At 37.1% G+C, this 23,269-nt stretch overlaps 2 protein-coding genes across 3 annotated transcripts in view; both read left to right on the top strand.

The window, feature by feature from the left end:
• The first annotated feature begins 902 nt into the window (after positions 1 to 902).
• On the top strand, positions 903 to 15,863 carry LOC109994210 (nuclear GTPase SLIP-GC). 2 transcript variants are annotated; one of them, XM_065964516.1, is made up of 17 exons: positions 903 to 1,396; positions 2,727 to 2,803; positions 3,640 to 3,724; positions 6,919 to 7,135; positions 7,265 to 7,540; positions 7,764 to 7,970; positions 8,059 to 8,237; positions 8,770 to 8,851; positions 8,938 to 9,025; positions 9,122 to 9,249; positions 9,575 to 9,751; positions 9,852 to 10,009; positions 11,137 to 11,260; positions 12,005 to 12,113; positions 12,207 to 12,340; positions 12,801 to 12,882; positions 14,052 to 15,863. In XM_065964516.1, the coding sequence occupies exons 2-17, from the start codon at positions 2,758 to 2,760 to the stop codon at positions 14,135 to 14,137; spliced, it is 2,178 nt and encodes a 725-aa protein (XP_065820588.1). In that variant the 5' UTR covers positions 903 to 1,396; positions 2,727 to 2,757; the 3' UTR covers positions 14,138 to 15,863. The 2 variants fall into 2 exon arrangements, with proteins under 2 accessions (XP_065820588.1, XP_065820587.1); XM_065964515.1 differs by having other exon boundaries at positions 2,724 to 2,803.
• Positions 15,864 to 18,276: 2,413 nt separating this feature from the next.
• LOC136183047 (nuclear GTPase SLIP-GC-like) overlaps positions 18,277 to 23,269 on the top strand; it is a 68,775-nt gene continuing 63,782 nt past the window's right edge. Inside the window, exons 1-2 of the mRNA XM_065964811.1 lie at positions 18,277 to 18,479; positions 22,939 to 23,015. Of these exons, the coding sequence (XP_065820883.1) occupies positions 22,970 to 23,015 (46 nt within the window). The 5' untranslated portion in view covers positions 18,277 to 18,479; positions 22,939 to 22,969. The remainder of the gene's footprint in view (positions 18,480 to 22,938; positions 23,016 to 23,269) is intronic.

The raw sequence follows: 23,269 nt of genomic DNA, 5'->3' as shown, positions 1-23,269 counted from the left end.
GAAAATACCTCCTAAGGAAGCTCAATTCCTTTGGATTCAGTAAGAACATTCTTCTGACCTTCTACTACTCCTTCATTGAGAGCATTATTACTTTTTCTATAACCTGCTGGTTCCACTCCACCACCCTCCAGAACAGAAACCGCCTGCAGAGCACGGTCACAGTCTGCTCTAAGATCATTGGACTACCTGTACCTCTCACCAATGCAGACTCTCAGCTGTGAACTTTGCTTCTTTACTTCCTTCCATTTGCCATGCACCTTAACTGCCTCTGCTTTATCTGGTCTCATGCACTACATCACTTTATTCTATCCTTTCTATTTCAGTATTCATACAGTTCTGGTTACTTTATTCCTGTTGTCTCTTATCCATCATTGCACTACAGTCACTTTATTTATCTCATTTTTACCTTTACAGTTATATTGTATATATTAGTTCTGTTGTTCCATTGTTCACCATGCACCTTATTAACTTATCATTTAGTATTTGCCTACTTGCACATAGCTCTGTATATATATATATATTTATTTCTCGTTTACTGCACATAGTTATGGTTACATCTGTTTACATCTGTTAGTCCGATCACTGTCCACTTATATCTACTCTTTTATATTTTGTATTTTTAAGTTAAGTTTAAGCTTTAAGTTGTATTTAATGTTTCGTACTTGCACTGTTGTTAATTTACTGCTCTGTGTTCCTTTGAATTGCCCCCCGGGGACAAATAAAGTTTTTTGAATTGAATTGAATTGCGAGTGTGACTTCTCCGTCACGGAGGGGGAGGGTGTAGTGGTTGGTTTGGGGACTGCGGTCAAGTCAGCCGCTCCTCGAGTTTACATGGTGAAGTGAGCCGCCCCTAAATATGAAGTGCTCACGTATTCTGATCTTTATGGTAAATGCTCCGGACTGCAGAGCGAGCAGGAGGAACAGACAGAGAGAGTGAGTCTGTTATTAATCTCCTTTTCCAGACAAAAGTGATAAATGCAGAAGTCTTACCATAAAACTGACTATGAGATACACGTGTATGAAACGGGAGTAAACAGAATACAGTACAGGGAATAGCTTCGGAGGTCGGGGAAGTTAGTGTGAGAATTATTCTGCGAGTCTGCGGTAACTTCCGTTTTTCAAAATAAGGGTCAGGGTGTGGTGGCCGGATGTATTCGCATTCGCCAAGTCGGACAAGGAAATTAGGCAATACCCCTTAAACTGGCATGTTTCATTATACAACATGAACTACTGCAAATGAATTATACTTCGTACACGGACCGTGGTTAAATGACTTATTGAGATAGTTTTGTTTTTTTTACTTGATCATCTGGGAGTTTTGATACAGCCATCTGTGGAGCTTTTTGGACTTTTACCATTTTTGCTTTCATCATCGTCTACAGACTCCAAAGGAATTGTAAGTAAAGCAGTGTTACATAAGATAAGAAAGGAATAGAGATGTAACTAGTTTTACTAACTCTGACTGGACGTTGTATCTTTGATTAATGTTCTGCATAACTTAAACTTCAAAAGCAGCTTCTGGTTATCTATTTCAATTTGCTACATATTTTTGAATAATGTCACAGCCTCCATCTGTCCTTTAATTTAATGAAATTCATATTAAGTGTTTGAAATGTGTCAAGTTGTAAATCTGATTCAAATATAATTATTTGATGAACTTGCAGTTTCTAGTCATGGATGATTTTATTCACACACGTCACTGTAAAGTATTACCTTGCTCTCTTGACTGTAGCCGGTAATTTTCCACCAACACTGATATATTTATTCATGTGCTTATAGAAACTTAGCAGATGTTGTAAACTGGCTTTGCTTACCCAAACTTGTTTTTTTGCACAATAATCTTAATAAATCCTGTAGTAGGCTATGAGACGTGCCTTTTTTCATATCTTGCAGTGTGTTCATGCTTGAGAATATGGAGAACATCTGTTAAAATTCTCCTTACGTGTGTGATGCTTTAGTTTTTTAAAACCAGACATCTGGCATTTCCAAAATAAGTTTAGTTTTTGAATGGCCAAGATTACTCTGAATTGTTTTTCTAATAACAGATTGAGGTATGGATGAGGAAGATCTTTACTTTGTCAATGATAAAGTCATCGTAACCAGGGTTTTTTGTTGTGCTTTTCATGTTAATCGTTTCTTTTTTGGGCCCTTTCACCTTTATTAGATAGGACAGCTGAAGAGAGACAGGGAACGGGAAGAGAGAGTGAGGGGATGACTTAGGAATGTAATCGCTGTACATGGGGCGTGACATCACTGTTGTTTGTTTCTACCATTCTTTCAGCAAGACATCAACTTCTGCAATAATTCAGCTTTTTGTTATTCTTCAATATGTGTTATGTGAGGTATGGATGAGGAAGATCTTTACTTTGTCAATGATAAAATCATCGATAAAATCAGGGCCGTAACCAGGGTTTAGAAAATAGTGAGGTCCAGATTTTTCTTCTAAATGTATCCTGTTGAATCATGCAACCCGAGCACACACCCGGCCGACAACTCGCACACTTACTATCTGTAAAGTGAATGATTTGCGAACTAGTGCTGAGTTTTTCCACTCTGGCTGCGTGTTGTTAAGGTGGCTGCTTTAACCTACGAGGCACAGCAAGAAACACAGAAGCAGGCCCCCTCTCTCTCTCTCTCTCAATAATATCTCGCTTTGACAAAAACAAGTGAGAGAACGTTTTATACTCTGAGGGTCAAATTGTTCTTCTTGCCTTTTTGATAAGAAGAGAGAAGGAGCCACACGGGAGAGACCAGCAGATGGCATCACTACCTAAGAAACCACAACGTGACAAGGAACTCACAGGTATTTCATTTATTTATTGAACAAATAAAATTGAACAAAGATTTTAAAACCTCAGGTGTCAAGGATTCCAAATGGGGGAGAAGAGTTAGGAGAGTTATGACCCCCCCCCCCCCCAAATAGTAGGCCTATAGGCTGTTATTAACCCTGAAGAGATTGCTTTTCTCTTCTAAGAGAACACTAATAAGGTTGTAATCTCATGCCTTAACTTCTTAAGAGGATTCCACTAAAAAAATAATCTACCCTTGAACCTCTCTGTTAACTTAGCTGTCATTTAATCAATGCAGCCAATCTTGTAGAAGCTATATAACTATTTGTACTTTACCCTGACCCTACCTGGTGTCAGGGCAGACCCCTTCACTTTCAGGTTCAGACGCCCCGTCTCCCTGTACCCATACAGATGATCCAGCCCTGCAGGCAACAGAAAAGGGAGATGAGCAGCGTAGTGTTAAATATGTCTACTTGCGATGGGTCCCCCGGGAGTTTATTGTTTTATTACTACAAAACAGGATAAAAATAATTAATTTAAAGAAGAATCCTGAGATAAAACAAAACATGTCTTTAGTCTATACTGCATATGGACAGTTTAAATCATTTCCCTGCTATTGAAAGGGCACTTTGTGCACTTACATGAACATTGGATTGTTAAAATAAGACCCAATTATGTTTTAAACTCTGAAAAACATTTTTGCAAGAGGCTGTAAAAGCCTGAAGATACTATCTAAGACATTCTAACTGTTTCAGAAGAGAACGGCTCTCTCATGCTCTACATTTATTTCCTCTCTTTGTAAAACGATATTGATACATTTGTCTTTTTTTCTCTACTTTCACTCCAACAGGAGAAGATGTACTGCCTGAAGTGGAAAAAATCATGGCAAGTGTTGAGAGTAGGCTACCTCAGACAGAGCTCAAGGATTTTCTAGAGTAAGTAATACATTTTTTATATTGCATATTATTATTAGTTTTAGCGGACATGCTTACAAAGACATTAGTGACTGATCTCTGGAGTTGAGTCATTCATTTTGCAATTAATTTCTCCTATTCTGACTGTATTCTCTTGACAATGACCTGTGCCCATCACAAGTTCAAATCTGTTATCATTCTCTTTCCCTTTTTACTTATATAAAAACCTACAACCCAATTTCCTAGAAAGTTGGGACATTGTGTGAATTTAAATAAAAACAGAATGTGATGATTTACCTGTACAAAAATTTGGAACCCCATATATAACTGAAACTAGCACAAAAAAGACAATATATCTGTGGGTGAAAAAGTAACATCAGACTCGGAATGAGGATTTTGAAGTCAGCGTCTCGTTACTCATGCAGTGCACAGAATCTCACACAACATAGAGCTGTGGGAGAGGAGTTCCCCGAATAGAGAAAAGTCTCGGTATTTCAGCACAATGCAGATAACACTTGCTACATGCTACATAGATAAGTTATCTCTTCTCTGAAAGGCCCAGTTGTTCCATCTTCCCACCACCTCCCACTAATAAGACCTCTAAAAGAACAAGACACTTAATCATTGTATGTGCATAGCACTCAGTTACACACTCAGTATATCAAATGTTGAAACTGAGAAATGTTATAAAAATAAACCCAATTTGAATCTTTATGCAATCTGCACGTTCTATTTAGATTTAACACAACATCCCAACTTTTCAGGAACTGGGATTGTATTTGACCTCTGTGTAATTCATCACTACCCATGCATTTCAACATAACTTAAATCTTTCTTATATGTCAGAGAACTTCACCAGATTTATTTTTGGTTGTCAACTTTTATCAACTTTAAGGTTTTGTATAAACAATAACATGGCCTCTAAAAGTGTTCCTGTTTTCCAGCTTAACACAGAATATAAACAAAGGTCTTGCTGCAGTATATAGTGGCTGGTATGAAATCATTAAGGTTTGAAAAGAAATACTTCTATTGAGTCAATTTTCACATTAAAAAAGAGAAACAAACAACCTGGGCAAACAAAGACGAATATAAAAGAACAGTAGGGTTGAAAGTGTTTTTCCTGCATAGACAATTATTTGGGACCCCCCAAAGAGGTTTTACCCAGCACCAAAGGAAAATCAAGACAAAAAAAAAAAAGACAATTCAAATCCTCACTGAATCTATGTTTATGTATCAAATGACTGTTGAACAGGTAGAACATGAACTAAAATATGACGTCTCTGACTTCCAGCAGCCAACTCCCCTCTCATCTGTTTATACATGCGGCTCGCGCTGGATAGCCAGCTGATGCACTGTTTGTTTGTTTGTTTGTTTGTTTGTTTGTTTTGACTGGGTCTGGACGCTCCGCTGACGACCGCCAAGCGCTAAATGCTGGTAGATTTTTCATTTGGCAAGTTCATTTCACAGAGCTATCCACCACATGACGGGCAAATATTTACCCCAACAGTCATGTAAAAACTACACAGAGTTATAATAACGGAGTATTCCCTGCTCCTCTGTCTGCAGACAGAGCATCACGGCGGCACGCTGAGACACACCAAAATAAAATGAACCATATCCTCTCCACTTCTTAGAGATTGCATGCCCCACATTGAACACCAGCCCTCTCTTAGGATTTTTTTGTACAGTTCATTTTCCGATTTCAATAATATGTATTCCATATTATTCCCATTATGTACTTGGAAACCCTGGTCTATTTTTGAAGTGATTTTCATGTTCTGTTTGTATGCTTAAGTCAAAATATATATAACTGCTTTGCCCTCCTTGGTTATTTCTTGTTGGTATCTGAAATAAATTGTTGGTCTAAAGTTTGAATTCCTTCTGCAGGTCACCAAAACTTCTAAATAATTTCTCTGAGTTGAAGTACATACTGCTGTAATACCTTGATCCCACCACTGCTTGAATATAGAATTACTGATCCCAGGTTTAAACTGAGGATCCAGTGCAGACCAAGTCAATAATTTGATGTCCAACTCAATATTATACTCTTTTATAAAGTCTATTGTCCCAGACATCAACATGTGGCTGCAGGAGCAGGGGGTTGAACCCTCTTGATAGACCACTGACTCTACCACTGAGCCACAGCCACCCCTGTGTCTTTCTTAAGATTATCCAAATCCTTTTTCATGTCACTTCTTAAAGCTTGCCTAAATGTGTTGAAAACATCCCTCATTTCTAAGTTCAGGCCTCTGATCTCTTTAATGATGTCTTCTAGCCAATAGCAGATATCTTAAGCACCTTGCTAATACAGCTTGTTGTTAGTTGAGTCCACAATTTACTATGTCAAATGTAACATGGCCAAGAGGAGTCAAACATGTCCTCCCTGTCAGTAGACTAACCATGTCCCCATTTGGATGACAGCTATAGGTATGACCAGGTGTCCCGCTTTGTATGGGACTGCACAACATTTTCATCACCTGTCCTGAGTCCCTTAAATTGAGAAGATGTCCTGCATTTGATTGGCTTTAGTTTTCAAGATGAGGCTCTTACCATAGCCTGTTTCAGATATCAAGATATCATCCTTGTTGACTATGTTACGCTCCTCTGCCACAAAACAAAGACACAAGTCAACCAGGATGCACTTTTTGGCAGATTATGATGGAAACTACAACAAAGACAGGAGATGCAGCCACATTTGCCAGAGTTCTTTTTCAGTCACACATTAAGGACAGTACGATTTGATGCGACACACTGAATGCAAGACTGACCCTTAAAGAAAATGTCAGTCTATGGATAGGCCTACATCCCTTAAAACCTGAAGAGGATTGCCCAACAGATAAAGGGACAGCAAGTAAAATAACCAACGTTCATCACTGTGCAGCACTTGCAGCAGACTGTGGCTCCGTACATTTATACAGACTCAGATATAACAAAAAAAACTCACGGCGTACAAAAGCAGCAACCATAGTTAAAGATGTGCTTACACCGGCCTCTGTGGTGAACCTGCATCGTGCAACCTAAACCAACCTCGGCATTGCAGTAACATTTTGTCCCGCATAAACATACTCTTTGTCCCACATTTGGTCTGTTGGCACCTTAATGACAGCAGTCGCTGTGAAATTGCTGGTGGTTACTTCTAAAACATTACTGACACATTATTTCATTGTTTAATTTCCAAATAAATCAAAAAACATATTAAATCTTTTTTTCAACAGGAAAAAAATTGGTGGTTTGAAGAAAGAAAAGAGGGAGCTGGTTGGTGTCTTTGGTAAAACAGGGGCTGGAAAAAGCTCTTTAATAAATGCTGTCATTGGAGAGAAGGATCTCTTGCCCTCAGGACGTACCAAAGCATGTACAACAGTCATCATTAAGGTGGAGGCTAACAAGCAGAACCAGAACTATGAGGCAGAGATTGAATTCATCAAAAAAGAGGTAAAACCTGCTTAATGAGTACTTGTCACTTTTCAAAAAGTTCAGATGTTGCTGCTCATCACTTTGCTTCATGCATTTTTTTTTCATTTGTTTCCATGAAACTATGTTAAAAAATGACTTTTTCATCAGGAGTTCGAGGAACATGTGCAGGGCTTTAAAAAAATCTTACTGAATGATGCAGGCGACGAAGAGGATAATGGCGATGACCGTGAAGGTGCTGACAATAACAATACGGAGAATAACAATGATGACGATGTTGAAAGTAACGCTGTTGAGATGCTGTCAGCAGTGTATGGAGAACAATGGGAAGAAATATTGGACAACAACGATTTCATGGATCGGAAACATTTCAAAGAAATTCCAGAATTTCTCAATTCTGGCAAGATGACGTTGTCCTTTAGAACGGTAAGTTATAGACTAAAACTATAAAGTGTTATTCTTATATTAAGTCTTTTTTAAAAGAGTGAACTTCATCCTAAATTGAAACAATCACATACCAAATGTACCATTCATAGAAAAATCATTTAGGACCTTGTCCACTAGTAACCAGATTGTCACGTTCCAATCAGGATGTTATACTCACCATGGTGCATCTAAATAAAATATTGAATCTTGTCCTTTATTGCAGGCTGAACAGCTGTCTGCAGAACTTGTCAAATACACAAGAAGCAAATCAAAGGAAGGAGTGGCTAAAGGCATAAAGAAATGGTTTTGGCCCCTGGTGAAGTGTGTTACTATCAAGGTGCCAAATAATGACCTTCTCCAGAATGTCACACTTGTGGATCTACCTGGAAATGGGGACTGCAACAAGGGCAGAGATAACATGTGGAAAGGGGTAAATCATTTAAATGCATCACTATTTGTTTATCTTGTCTTAAGTTTAACATTATTTTATTACAAAGCGCTTGATTGTATCCCTCTAGGTTGTTCAAGACTGTTCCACTGTGTGGATCGTGACTGACATGGAGAGACCAGCATCAGAGAAAGAAGCATGGGAGATTCTGAAAAGTGCCATCAGGTATCTTGGAAATGGTGGCCAGTGTAAGCACATTCACTTCATCTGCAACAAGTCTGATCATATTAGACGTAAAAAAGGTCAAAGGTAAGTGGGGTTTTTTTCAAACATTATATTAACACTAATAAGTGTCAGTAAAAATGGTAAATGAAAGATGTATATATAGATGTATAAAAGATGTCCCCCTACCTAATGTGTATACCATCACAATCAGTCTATAAACTGTGTACCTTGTTTATGAAGAACAAAAAAAACAGTCCAGGCCTTACCTGCATCTTGTTGAACATCACTAGCCTTCCATTGGTGTTGTTCTCATTTCTCTCAAGTTTTGCTAACACAACTGGTGCTCCATCAAGATTGTTATCATCATCTGTTGTATCTTCTAGCATTAGGAATGTGTAAAGATCACTGAGTCGTGCAGGTTTTTAATACCAACATTATACACAATGTATCTGATAATCCACTTTTACACTTTATTGTATAGATATATGATATGTGCTCATATGTTTGTGTGTTAAAGAGACAATGTTTTGCTTTTATTCTAAGAGAAACACAGTTTGAGGTTTCAGGGCTTCAGATATTGTTTGAGGCACTGCCTGATACTGATCTCTTCTATCAGTTTAGTGGAAGCCCTAAGAGAGAGGAACGAGGAAGTAAAGGTGGAAGTGAAAGAAAAATTTGGGACACAAAAGATGGTTAAGGTGAGTTTTATAGACTGACAACCCAAAACACGAAGTTGTTCTATAACTGCAATCCCACCTCAAAATGATTCATTTTATTTTTTCAGAGACATTTCAGTGATGAATGTTTCAAAGTGTTCACAGTGAGCGCCATTGAGTTTCAGGACAAACAATTTCTAGAACCTGCTGACACTGGTAGGTGATCCCCCCATGGAACAGTTAGTGGATTATTTAATGTTTATAACATGTGAAAAGTGTCTAAGAATATTGTTATGTATTTATTATTTACAGAAGTCCCTGAACTTCAGAAGATTTTGCAAAAACTTAATGACAATCACTCAGAGACACTGAACTACTGGTATGTGTCAGGAGCGTATGGGATACTGTCCTTAATTCAAGGGGCCCGCTGTGGAGGAGGGGTAAGATAATGTAACAACACTTTCATTCTGTTTACGTATCAGAATTATTCGGGCTGTATAAATAAAATGTTAATTTTTTATTAAATAAATGCAGAAAAAATAAGGCAACAATAAACTTGAGCCTAATTAATTGCACTCTGACGTTAAACGTTGCATACAACCGGTCACATCAGCTTTTACACTTGATGAAAAAAATGCTAAAGATGTCATGGGCTTTTGATTTGTATTATTTCACACACACACACACACACACACACACACACACACACACACACGCGCACGCACACAATGTTTTGAATTTTAAATGTTTTCTGTTTGATTTCAGGCTACGGTAAAAACAGAAGTGAGCAAAGTCCTTACAGAAACAATGAAGTGTGGACATGAACAAGTCCAAAAGTCCATGCAAGAGGCCACAGATGCTTTGGAAGAATGTCTCAAGCATGGGGTTGAGAACTCTAAAAGTTCATGTGATGATGTCTTGAAGTCCTTTTTAAATCCTAAGGTACCTGAATATTTTGTTTTCATAACAAAACCACAGATTGTCCAACCCATACTTAAATTATTAGTGTCTAATGAAATATTCTAATTTTGTTTTGTTTCAGAGGAAGGGAAAAGGAAGTGGTTTTCACAAGACACTGAAATGTGTAATCGACAACTATGGTGTCCACAAAACAACAGCAGGGAAACACTTAAACCTCAATGAGGATTTAGCTGCAAAGCTGATGGACAGCATTGATGAAGAATTCAGAAAGACCTTCCCGTAAGGAATTACTAAACAAGGACAAAAAATTGCCTCCTAAAAACGACAGCAAAGAAAAACTTATAAGATAATTGTATACAATGTAGTAATACAAATCCTTAAAACATAGATCAATCGTTTTTGCGTTGTGCCAAAACATAACAAAAGTTATGTCAAGAAACTTTAGAAAAAGAGCAGAGCTGTTTTAGAAACCACATGCTACATACTCCTGTTGAACATATCATGTCGTATGTACTTCATATTACCTTCAACAGTAGTATGACTGCCAGTCTGTGGTTATTTTGCAGTATGCCAGGCCCGACTAAGCTGGTTTCTGGTCTTAGAATGCATTGGAGTAAAAAAAAACAGCCCAGCTGACAACAATCGCCACTACAGGGTAGCATCCACTTACAGTCTGGAAAAAGCTGACGAGTGATTAATTTAGATTTTCAGCATTTTGAGAATCAAACAAGTTGATGGTGGTATCTTTGTGTGGTTTGGTCGGATTGTGATTATTTCTCGGGACACAATGGCCGTTGCTGTCCATCATCTCTGACCTGGTGCTTTGACTTGTGGGAAACAGTACGCAAGGACGACTGGTCTGATGCATATAATGTTTGTGCACCTCGCTCAGACCCCGTTCAGTACGACGTCTGGATAGTTTTGGCATACTGTGGATCTCGGATTTGTTCGCATACTGCATACTGCATTCTGGCCAAATCAGTGCGTACTACTAATTTAAATTAGTTGGTGGTTTCAGAAAAAGCCCAGGTGAAACCTGTACTCCATGTTGTATGATTAAAATAAACCCAACACGAGTCCACCATAAGCAAACCTTTGGCAGCATTTATGCGAAGGAAAACTGTCCTTCTAACCAGCAGTTACCTTGAGCACCCGGCTAATGGTGAACAGTTTTAAAAAAGTATTCAGATAGAAATTAAGGAGATGGATTGGGCTGTAAACTTAAAATTGGCTGTCTGGTTTTCCAAGCTGGATGAGCAAAACTAAGAACAAGACTATCAAAACATTTGTGATTAAGTTCAGGTCTATGTTGGATTCTGCCACTCCATCTGCTACAGCTGAAATTATTTAATTTGAAACTTGTCCGGTCTTACTTAATGAAAGAGCTACTTATGAACATGTTTCAGAACTGAATCAAATCCTGGACCATTCAACGGGACCATCAGTTCCTTTTCACTCGACACTGGGGAGCTGATTCAAAATCGGAAGTACAAAGACGTGGAACTGCAACTGGAATTTCTCAGGACTGAGGTAAAAGAAGGAATAATTCAATCTAATGACTGATCAAGTAGTTTGTCGAGCAAATCAACATTAACCTGACGTTTGTGACTAATGTATGGAATAAAGAGAAAACATGCAAAAGTGAAACCAAAACAATGTTATTTATTCAGCTCTAAACATTATATACACTGCCTATGAAGAACACCATCAATATAAGGGATTATATTAGGGATAATATTAGGGATGCACAATACATATCAGTTCAGATGATTAATTGGCCAATATTACGGATATATATATATTTTTATAATCATTATTAACAATAATGGCGTTCATTTATGTTTTACGGTGTACATATGCGAGTGTACTGAAGGGACAGAACAATGTTACTGATGTGAATGAAGCCCAGAGGAGAGGGGGAAAGAATTGTGCCGAATGTGAAAAAAACCTAAAATGGGGGCTAGTCAACTGCTGGCTTATACTATGTGTTGGGCCTCATTGGTTATCTGCAGAAAGTGAAAAATAACTTTTACATGGTTAAAGTTAAAAAATATATTCTACAGGCCTAACTATTTTTTGTTTTTCGTTGTTGACATTAGTATACTACGTTAATGTAGGTCTATATATACATCTTTACTGATTATATTCTTAGGAGCAGGTAATTATCGATATTGGCTTAATAAAATTCATATTGTGCGTCCCTAAATATAATAAATATTAGCCATTTAAATTAGAGGGTCTACAACACAGCTTGTTCTTTATCCTCTCTCTTAGGAAGAAAAAATAAAGATCGAACTCCAAGAAACCATCCGGCAGCGTAAGAAAGAAATGTACAGCAGCCTGACGACAACAATCAAGGAAACCATGCAAACATGCTACGAAGGTAAGAGAAAAGATCTTGGCACATGAAACCTGACACTGAATCAAAACATTTAACATGAAATGTAATTCAGTAAAATATTCTGTTTCATTGTAGATGCTCAAAAATGTGAAGGAAAAGGAAGACTAGAAAACACTAGGAAAATCATAAGGCAGCATGTTGATGCTAATAAGAACACCATGTTTGAGAAGGCTAAAGATGAAATGATGTCAAAACTGGAAAACCTGAAGGTTTGTCACATTTTAAGTTGAATGTTGTGTTTAAAGGCTGCAGCGTGGGTGAAGAGCCCAAGACTAATTCTCACTCTGTGGGACAATAAAGTAAACCTTGATTTTTATCTCGATTTTTATCCAAACTCAAAAGATAATAATACAGCAAAAAACGTTGCACAGTTTGATTATTTTATGGTTCAATAGAACATTTCTTCTATCATCAGGTGATGTGTATCATTGAGAAAATTACTTTTGCAATTAAAACACTGCAGTCAGTGTAACAAAAAAATACATTTTGCTGTTAAATATTACAGTACAACAGAAAAAAAACCTATAGAAAAATATTTAGCTTTTCAGTTTTCTGAGCAGCCCAGTGAACACACGTTTAACCTGTTACTTAACATAAGATCCAGAATATGTTGAACACTATATTTAAATGCCCTGGTAATACATTTGAAATATTTTGATGCCGATTTAGGAGGAAATCCTGAAGAAACTGAACGACACAATGAAGGAGTCTATTGAGCGCGCTCTCAATTCAGATGAACAATCACTTCCAGGTAATGTGGATGTTTAGAAATTAAAAATGATTTTGCCAAAATGTACTCTGCCTGTCACATTGGTGTTGCACAATAGCGCAATCGTGTCCCCTAGAACAGGGTTTCCCAAACTATTTAGCCCGTGACCCCCAAAATAACGGTGCCAGAGACTGGGGACCCCCACTGTCCCTGGAAGTTGTTAAAGCATTTAAAGCAGCACACACTAATAGGCATATCCAAACACTGGGATTAGTAAACACAAAAAAACACAGCAGCCTATAATAGTTGTATTATTTCATTGTGTCTGTGTGCATTTTTATTTACAAAGAGCAACAGACACCTACATTGTTACATTCTTGTGCAAAGTTACATTAGAAAGATTTTTTACAAATTACTTTCATTTCATCACAGATCTCACTTTATTTTAAATTCAACAACTTTTTGTATATAATTTTACAATAATGGGTAAATGTGCAATTTTAAGTCACTTCAAATGTTTATTTGTTTATGGAAGGTCATCTTGCGACCCCCCTCTCAGTGTCTTGCGACTCCCCAGGGGGTCCTGACCCCCACTTTTGAACGAACATCAAGGAGGTGCAGGGCAGTGCAAAAACAGCAGACCTAGGAAGAAGATATACCTGCACACCTGCAAAAAAACAAAAATTATTACCTGAAGAAGACCTCTGGGGGAAACGTTGGGATTGTGATGGAATAAAAAGTTTTGTGGCATTTGAGCAAGTGTGCAGGTATATCTTGTTCCTCAATAGTGTCCCCTAAAAAATGTTTACTACACAATCCAGCACATTTCACGAATGTACTTTATGTGGGTTAGGTATCTAACACGTCCAGTCATACATACAAGCCTGTGATATCTAAAGATACAAACAGGGAGTTCACACATGGATGTTATTTTGAAAATTTGATGTATTTATGACCATGGCAGAACAAAAAAAAAGACATTTCCCCACAAGACAGGAAGTTCACATATATCTGCATACAATATGTGTGAAATGTCAGGTTTAATCCCAGCCTGAAAAAACTTCCATGCTAATATTCATCCATAGAAATAAAGTCACCTACTAAGAGGATATTACAAGTTTTTGCTTTTGCCAGATTCTGAAGCAGATTATCTTCACACCAAAGTGCAAAGACATTTTTCCAAGGTTGAAGTTTAACTTTTTGTGTTTTAGATGTCAAAAAGGAGCTTGAGACGGTGACAAAATACTATCAAGAACTGAAGACAATCACACATGAAGGAACATCACCAGTCAGGTAAAACATTTTTTTTAAAGTAGATAATGCTCTGATTTTAAACTGTAAGAAATTGCTTCACTTATTTTTATAACAGTTGCTAACAATGCTTCTATTCACACTAGTGCTGATCAACCCGGCCCGTCATCTGCACAGGTAAGTTTAAGTAAAAGTGATGATTAAAAGTTAACATTCTGGTAGACAATGAAATGGTAATATGAAAGTTATCAGTAGAATATCACAACCTTTGTGTTTAACTCTCTTGTGGATATTTCAGGTTTACCTGATGCAGAGAAACAGCTGAGGCCTGTTTAACCACTGAGGGTCCCACAGGGAACATTGAAAAGTCAAACGAGGCTTCTGGATATCAATCAATCAAGCTTTATTCATATAGCACCTTTCATACAAATTCAAAGTGCTTTACAGCGACTGAAAAACAAGAATAAACATAAACTAGTGACAAAACAGGGTAGAAATAAAAATGGATTTAGAAGTAGAGAAGTAGAGACTAATGCACACCAATAGGAATAAAAATAGTTAAGTTAAAACTGAAAAGATTAACAAAAATATAGTTGAGATAATAAGAGGGTAAAGATTGCCTTATAGACAGTTAAAATAATTTCAAAATGAATATGAAAACTCACAGGCAGCCTGTGTAAAGATTTTAAAATTGGTGTATTGTGTGCTCTCCTTCAGGTCTTTGTTAGCACTCGTGCTGCCGCGTTTTGAATTAACTGCAGCTGATTTACTTTATTCTTTGGTAGACCAGAAATGAGAGCATTACTTCTAGTTATGAAATCGGTATTGCTCAGAGAGAGAAACTGCCTCACTTTGGAAATGTTCTTTAAATGATCAAATGCTGTTTTTGTGATGGAGCGTACATGTGGCTTAAAATTAAATTCATAATCAAATAAAACAGATACCAGAACAAATATTTATTATTTTCTCCCTGAAGTAGCCAGCAAACTTTTGACATTTAGAACCTGGAAGCTGAGCACTGTGGTTAACTGTGGGATTGAAAAGTGAATCAATGGTACTGATTTAGTCTCAACCTTTTTGTCAGGTTGTTATTTCTGCTCTCTTTGAGTGGTGTGTTTAGATGTTTGTTGTGAGTTTCATACATACAGATGTCATATTAGTGACAGTTTTCCTTTTGATTAATTGTGGGCCTCAGGCCAGAAATGGCTAAAGGTGGGGGGGGGGGGGGGGTGTTGTGTTTTTCATGTTAATCGTTTCTTTTTTGGGCCTTTTCGCCTTTATTAGATCGGACAGCTGAAGAGAGACAGGAAACGGGAGGAGAGAGTGGGGGGATGACATGCAGCAAAAGGCCGAGGTCAGATTCAGTCCCACAACTGCTGCTTAGGAATGTAATCGCTGTACATGGGGCGTGACATAACCGTTATTTGTTTCTACCATTCTTTCAGCAAGACATCAACTTCTGCAATAATTCAGCTTTTTGTTATTCTTGAATATGTGTTAACGATTGTTTGTTAGTGTTTTTATTTCATGAATTTAGAAGTGGATGATTTGATGTACCTGCTACAGTTTCACTGATTATTACGGTGTCAAATTAAATCTAATAAAACTTTAATCTGTGTAATGATATATTAGAAATAAGAGTTAATTTTATTATCAGACCAACTTTTCTGGCTTCCTGATATGAACTGTACAATGTTTGTTTTGTTTTTAAGTCTTCATTGTTTATAAATGCAATATGGCACATCATGCAATAAAACTCCTGATTAAAATGTTGTTGCCTTTTTGTCTTTATTGTGAATTTGGTATAAAAGTCCTGCAGCTGCCCAAAAGATTTCCATTCAACCCAAACGTGCTGTAAATACACAGAAGCTGTCATTTAAGAGACACAAACCCAGAAAACAAACTACTGCATATCTAGTCATCACAGGAGAAACACTCCAGGCCTGTAGGGGGCACTAAATGTTACAGCTATCCTTTTATGGAGAAATGTATTTTGATTATTGGTAAAGTAACCCCTGCTGCTGAGTGAGGCTTTTTAGCCAAGGATTTTCTCATGACTCAGCACCTGAACAACTGATGTTCATGTTGTCTGACTTTTGTTTGTTGTGCCATCAGTCCCAGGGGGTGAGGGGTGGGGGAGTGCTGTGTTTGTCATAGCCCGTCTGTTTCATCCGCCAGCCGATCTCAAAACGTTGTCCTTCCAATTATCTTTGTTAATTATGTTCTTTGTAAAAAAAAATTCACTCATATACAGTCTAAGTAGCGCCCCCTATCTGCTGTGATGATTGCAGCTTTTTTCTGTCTCCTTTGTTTTCTGTTTGTGTGTTTTTGACTTTGCATCATTTGTGTATTTGCTGAATGTTTACTATTAATGTATTCATTTCTGCTTTTTGCAGCATGTTCATTTCTTTTGCAGCACCACGTCTCCTTTGTATTTGTTAGACATTTATTTTCCAGTTGCATCCAGATTTTGCTGCCTGTTTTGTCCTTAAGTCAATATTTTCAACCTTTGCAGCTTGTTCGTACATCGTATTAAAGTTAGTGAATGTTTTCCCTGACATCAGTTTCTGTTCTGACAAAAAACTGATGTTCCAATCAAGTTACCAGACCAAAATCTGTAAGCATAACCCAAACTCTTAAAGTAACCTTCACTGCATACTTAGTGTTTGTTGCTCATGAAGTCGTAGCATTCACATTGTAACTTTGTAATAATACAGTTTCCTGACATCATGCAACCACACACAAACCTACAGCAGTAAAACACCCTGTGTGTAGAAGGTGGCTCACCTTATATGCCTGACGTTATGTTGTAGCATTCTTTAAGCATAAGTTTGACTTCTGGGTGAGTTGTATAGTAAATAAACTGCTGTTGTTAAAACCAGCAATTAACAAATGTGCTCACACACAAATGTCAAGCACTACAATTTTTTCCATTGATTCGTTAAGATAAATCATCTTCTACACACATCAGAGTGGCATATGCCCTTGGTTTTAGTTAATAATGGCATTGTTTGTTTTATACAATAGTTGTGTTACCTTTCATACAACCCAACAACTGCACTGAGGCAGAACCTGTTGGTCTGCTTTGTGGACATACAGGTGTGGTTCTTCATATCATCTCAGGGCGTGTCCAAGACTCTGTCTGTTCTGAGTTTGTTGAAATTAGATTTGACATACCGACTTCAAATATTAGATATCACACTTAGATGAAAAATAGGTGTTTTGGTAAGAATTAGTGTGTAAAGGCTTATGATGTAGGGATGTTTAAAGAAATTTGTCGGGCGGACACTCTGAGAACTGCAGGATTTTGTTCTTCCGCATTAGCTTCACTTTTCAACACCAGAGGTTGCTGCTTGGGATCCACTGATTCATTTTATTTTTTCTATCTTGTATTAATGTGTGCATAAGGTTTGTTTGTGTGTCAAACACTATTGGTTACTGCAGGACTGAAATTCATTTTGTTTTACTTAGCAGTTTATAGCAACAGAAAACCTAAAACTGTGATCTGTAACCCAACATTATTGTATTTAGGTATAAACTGTGCTGCAATCAACTTTTAGAAATATGATAAACAACCCATTGACCAACAGCTTGACACATTTTTTTTCTTTCTCCTGCCAACAGGTTTGATTCTATTCATACAACTGTGACACGTCTACTTATAAACCCATTGTTCTGCTGTTTTCTCTCAATATAAACTCAAGTCATAGCTGAGCCAAGCAGGGTTTGTTATAGCACAAGGTCCAGAACATAAAACACTGTGACTTATGTTGATATTAGTGAGTGTGACTTTAAAAGAAAAAACGACCCATTGTGTCTTCAGAGTTCCAGCTTTACAGTGCAAGTATCAAAAACAACCAGTAAGAGTTACCAGTGTATATCCCTCACACATGCCTGTTATCTTATTAATGAATTAGGCATTTTGTCCATCACTTTTATCTGATAGCTGCAGAACACAGCAACGGCTCCAGAGGAGAAATGTGGAGAAGGAGTAAGAAATACATAATTTATTGTATGTATCTGACAACAAGCGAGAAAAGCAAAATCAATTGGTAGTGATTAAAGAAAAACGTTTTTCAACTTGCAGCATGTGATTGTGAACAAGTTCATGAGAAAGTGAAAGAGCTGATGGCATGAAGGCGGAGCAGACACAGAGGGCTTGTGAACTTAAAGTACCTTGAATGAAACATCACTTCCATTTACAGGAAGAGGAACATTGGTCATGATTTAAGTATCAGGTCACGTAACCTCTAGTGTTTTTACCAAGACTGAGGTGGTGGTGGTTTAATGACTGATTGAGACTGTTTCATTTTTATACTTAATCTGTGGAGCTTTTTGGACTTTTACCATTTTTACTTTCATCATCGTCTACAGACTCCAAAGGAATTGTAAGTAAAGCAGTGTTACATAAGATAAGAAAGGAATAGAGATGTAACTAGTTTTACTAACTCTGACTGGACGTTGTATCTTTGATTAATGTTCTGCATAACTTAAACTTCAAAAGCAGCTTCTGGTTATCTATTTCAATTTGCTACATATTTTTGAATAATGTCACAGCCTCCATCTGTCCTTTGATTTAATGAAATTCATATTAACTGTTTGAAATGTGTCAAGTTGTAAATCTGATTCAAATATAATTATTTGATGAACTTGCAGTTTCTAGTCATGGATGATTTTATTCACACATGTCACTGTAAAGTATTACCTTGCTCTCTTGACTGTAGCCGGTAATTTTCCACCAATACTGATATATTTATTCATGTGCTTATAGAAACATAGCAGATGTTGTAAACTGGCTTTGCTTACCCAAACTTGTTTTTTTGCACAATAATCTTAATAAATCCTGTAATAGGCTATGAGACGTGCCTTTTTTCATATCTTGCAGTGTGTTCATGCTTGAGAATATGGAGAACATCTGTTAAAATTCTCCTTACGTGTGTGATGCTTTAGTTTTTTTAAACTAGACATCTGGCATTTCCAAAATAAATTTAGTTTTTGAATGGCCAAGATTACTCTGAATTGTTTTTCTAATAACAGATTGAGGTATGGATGAGGAAGATCTTTATTTTGTCAATGATAAAGTCATCGATAAAATACTACGGTCAAGCCAGCCGCTCCTCGTGTTTACGTGGTGAAGTGAGCCGCTCCTAAATTTGAAGTGCTCACGTATTCTGATCTTTATGGTAAATGCTCCGGACTGCAGAGCGAGCAGGAGGAACAGACAGAGAGAGTGAGTCTGTTATTAATCTCCTTTTCCAGACAAAAGTGATAAATGCAGAAGTCTTACCATAAAACTGACTATGAGATACACGTGTATGAAACGGGAGCAAACAAAATACTGTTCAGGGAATAGCTTCGGAGGTCGGTGAAATTAGTTTGAGAATAATACTGCGAGTCTGCGGTAACTTCCGTTTTTCAAAATAAGGTGTTCACAATTTAAAAAACAGTTTTCATGGGAAAAAAATAGGAAAAAAAAACATGTTTTTCCATAAGTACACCATGATTCTGATATGGTTGTACTTAGTACTTCCTAGACTACATGCTTGCAGTACTATGATGTACTTTTACTGTGTACTTTTTGAGAAATCCACTGTCAAAGTCCATAAAGAACTATAATGAGTCTTTTTTTCTGACTTTGATGTCCTGTAAAAACAAATTCTTCCATAAGTACACAATGATTCTGATATGGTTGGACTTAGTACTTCCTAGACTACATGTACAGGTACTATGATGTACTTTTACTGTGTACTTTTTGAGAAATCCATTGTCAAAGTCCCTTATAAATCACTTTAATGAGTATTTTTTATGAATTTAATGTCCTGTAAAAACAAATTCTTCCATAAGTACACAATGATTCTGATATGGTTGGACTTAGTACTTCTTAGACTACATGTACAGGTACTATGAAGTTATTTTACTGTGTGCTTTCTGAGAAATCCGCTGTCAAGCTCCCTTACACAGCACAGCTCTCTGCAGTGTTTTGAAGGTGACAGTAACAATTTGATACGCTCTGTCACAGCTACATGTTGCACTTTTAATATTTTGCAATAAACACACATACAAGCATTTTTCAAATATTAATAATCTGTCATGAATAAAAAATGACTATTATTATTGACATATTTTTTTTTACATTTATTTTAAACATTAACATTTTCATAGAGCATACATATGAAATTACAAAGACTATGAACACCAACAACTACATCTATCTTTTTTCTTCAAATTTGAACCAATACAAATATTAACAAAGATTTAAACAAACAAAAAATACAGCCATCAAATTAAAAATATGAGATACGTTTTGTCCCAAGTGCTCACATGTCTTTATTTGACATTTTTAAGTGTTTTATTTTCTGCCCTAACTGCAAAGAGCACAATCCCAATTGTTCACCCTTGCATGTTGGAGTTGTTGTTCATCCATGGCTAAGCACTGCTCATGGTACCATCTTTGGCATGTGTCACACTGTTTCTGTAAAATAAAATGTGCAAACCTTTATGAACTTGTCAGGAATAGAGAATCTTCTGCAATAAAGAAACATTTCTAGTTATAGGCAGGGCAATCTATACACATAATCATCTTCTATTTAGGTTTGTATGTGGGAGTTTGTGTCCACTACATTACTCTTTGCAAAAGTTTGCAGCATGTTTGCAATAAAATCCAACTCATTGCATTTATTTTTTAATTTGTGGGGGGAATGATGAAGAAGAGGTTGGTTTTTGAAAGAGTACAATCTCTGATAACACATGACAGCTTCTTTTTCTTGATTTTGTAAAAATCCTTGTAATTTCAAGCATTCTTTTTTTCTATATGTGCCATAAACTTGCTTACTTTCTATATCTTTGAATTATTTAAAAAAAAATTGTTTAAGTATCAAGGGGTTGAGGCTGGACTGAATTTCATTGTGTAGTGATCTGCAATGACAATAAAGGATCCATCCATCTATAACTAACAAAGACCTTAGCCCTCCAAATCCTTCATAAATACTGAACGAGACGTCTCGTCCTTAACTATTCGAAAATAAATTATTTTAGAATAGCAGAATTTAATGTGTTTGACTCTTTTGAGCATGTGTATTCTAAAAGGTATGAATTTTTTAATAACATTACTTATGTTTATGATACGTTAAAGGCTTTTTATGCAATTTTTTGACCCAGCAGATGTCGCCCTTTGAGCACCAGCATGAAACCAAAACAACTCGAGCTGCATTGTTGTGTTAGCATGCTAATGGTAGCGCTCTTTAGTTTGCTCGTATCTTCACACTGCATGTCAATTTACACAAAATGACCGTGATTTAAAAACGCTTACGTGACATTCAGTTAAGCAGTGAGTACAGTATGTTATTCTTCTTTTCTATAGTCCCTCAATTAAACAACTTGTATACGCGAGGGGATGAGCCGGCCGTCCCGTCCATGTAAACACGCTGTAGATACGGCTCAGACAACATCACAGACAGTGGGACTCAGGTGTCACACTCATTGTAGACAGTCATGACTCACAGAGTTATTTTCAGAGGATATACTGGATTTCTGCTACATTTACAGTATGTGTAAAATGTTGCACATTCAGCCTTTAAGACCAAATTTTGATTTAGGAACATCTCTGTGCTGCCGGTTTGTGCCAAAAGTACAGTTCAGCTCAATACATGACAGTAATGTGAAGGCTGAAACTGATTTGATGCGTTACATCAACGCTCACTGGACTTCTATATTTTCTGTTTACATTGCACTCTGTTTTAGACTGCAAATCATGAACTGCTCAACTGCACAGCTCCTCAACATCAGAAAAAAGACTCATTATAGTTCTTTATGGACTTTGACAGTGGATTTCTCAAAAAGTACTCAGTAAAAGTACTTCATAGTACTGCAAGCATGTAGTCTAGGAAGTACTAAGTACAACCATATCAGAATCATGGTGTATTTATGGAAAAACATGTTTTTTTTTTCTGTTTTTTTCCCATGAAAACTGTTTTTTAAATTGTGAACACCTTATTTTGAAAAACGGAAGTTACCGCAGACTCGCAGTATTATTCCTAATTTCACCGACCTCCGAAGCTATTCCCTGAACAGTATTTTGTTTGCTCCCGTTTCATACACGTGTATCTCATAGTCAGTTTTATGGTAAGACTTCTGCATTTATCACTTTTGTCTGGAAAAGGAGATTAATAACAGACTCACTCTCTCTGTCTGTTCCTCCTGCTCGCTCTGCAGTCCGGAGCATTTACCATAAAGATCAGAATACGTGAGCACTTCAAATTTAGGAGCGGCTCACTTCACTATGTAAACTCGAGGAGATAAAATCAGGGCCGTAACCAGGGTTTAGAAAATAGTGAGGTCCAGATTTTTCTTTTAAATGTATCCTGTTGAATCATGCAACCCGAGCATACACCCGGCCGACAACTCACACACTTACTATCTGTAAAGTGAATGATTTGCGGACTAGTGCTGAGTTTTTCCACTCTGGCTGCGTGTTGTTAAGGTGGCTGCTTTAACCTACGAGGCACAGCAAGAAGCACAGCAAGAAACACAGAAGTGTAGTTTGTTGGCTGGTTTGAAAAAGACCCGCAGTGTAAGGCGGGTTGTGACTTTGTGGCATTACTGAGTGAGTATTTTCAAAGTAAAAGCCATCTTGTGCTTCATAGATTGATGGTAACAATTTTTGCTTTCTTGTTTTTGTAAAAATGAATGGAGGTCAAGACCTCAGTGACCTCATAGTTGGTTACGGCCATGGATAAAATTATCACAATATTTTTTTATAGCAATAATATCTCGCTTTGACAAAAACAAGTGAGAGAACGTTTTATACTCTGAGGGTCAAATTGTTCTTCTTGCCTTTTTGATAAGAAGAGAGAAGGAGCCACACGGGAGAGACCAGCAGATGGCATCACTACCTAAGAAACCACGACGTGACAAGGAACTCACAGGTATTTCATTTATCTATTGAACAAATAAAATTGAACAAAGATTTTAAAACCTCAGGTGTCAAGGATTCCAAATGGGGGAGAAGAGTTAGGAGAGTTATGACCCCCCCCCCCCCCCCCCCCCCCCCCCCAAATAGTAGGCCTATAGGCTGTTATTAACCCTGAAGAGATTGATTTTCTCTTCTAAGAGAACACTAATAAGGTTGTAATCTCATGCCTTAACTTCTTAAGAGGATTCCACTAAAAAAATAATCTAC

This window comes from Labrus bergylta, chromosome 16, assembly GCF_963930695.1.
Source record: "Labrus bergylta chromosome 16, fLabBer1.1, whole genome shotgun sequence".
NCBI lineage: Eukaryota > Metazoa > Chordata > Actinopteri > Labriformes > Labridae > Labrus > Labrus bergylta.
The sequence above is the reverse complement of the archived record's forward strand: the minus strand, read 5'-3'. Positions and strand labels throughout refer to the sequence as shown.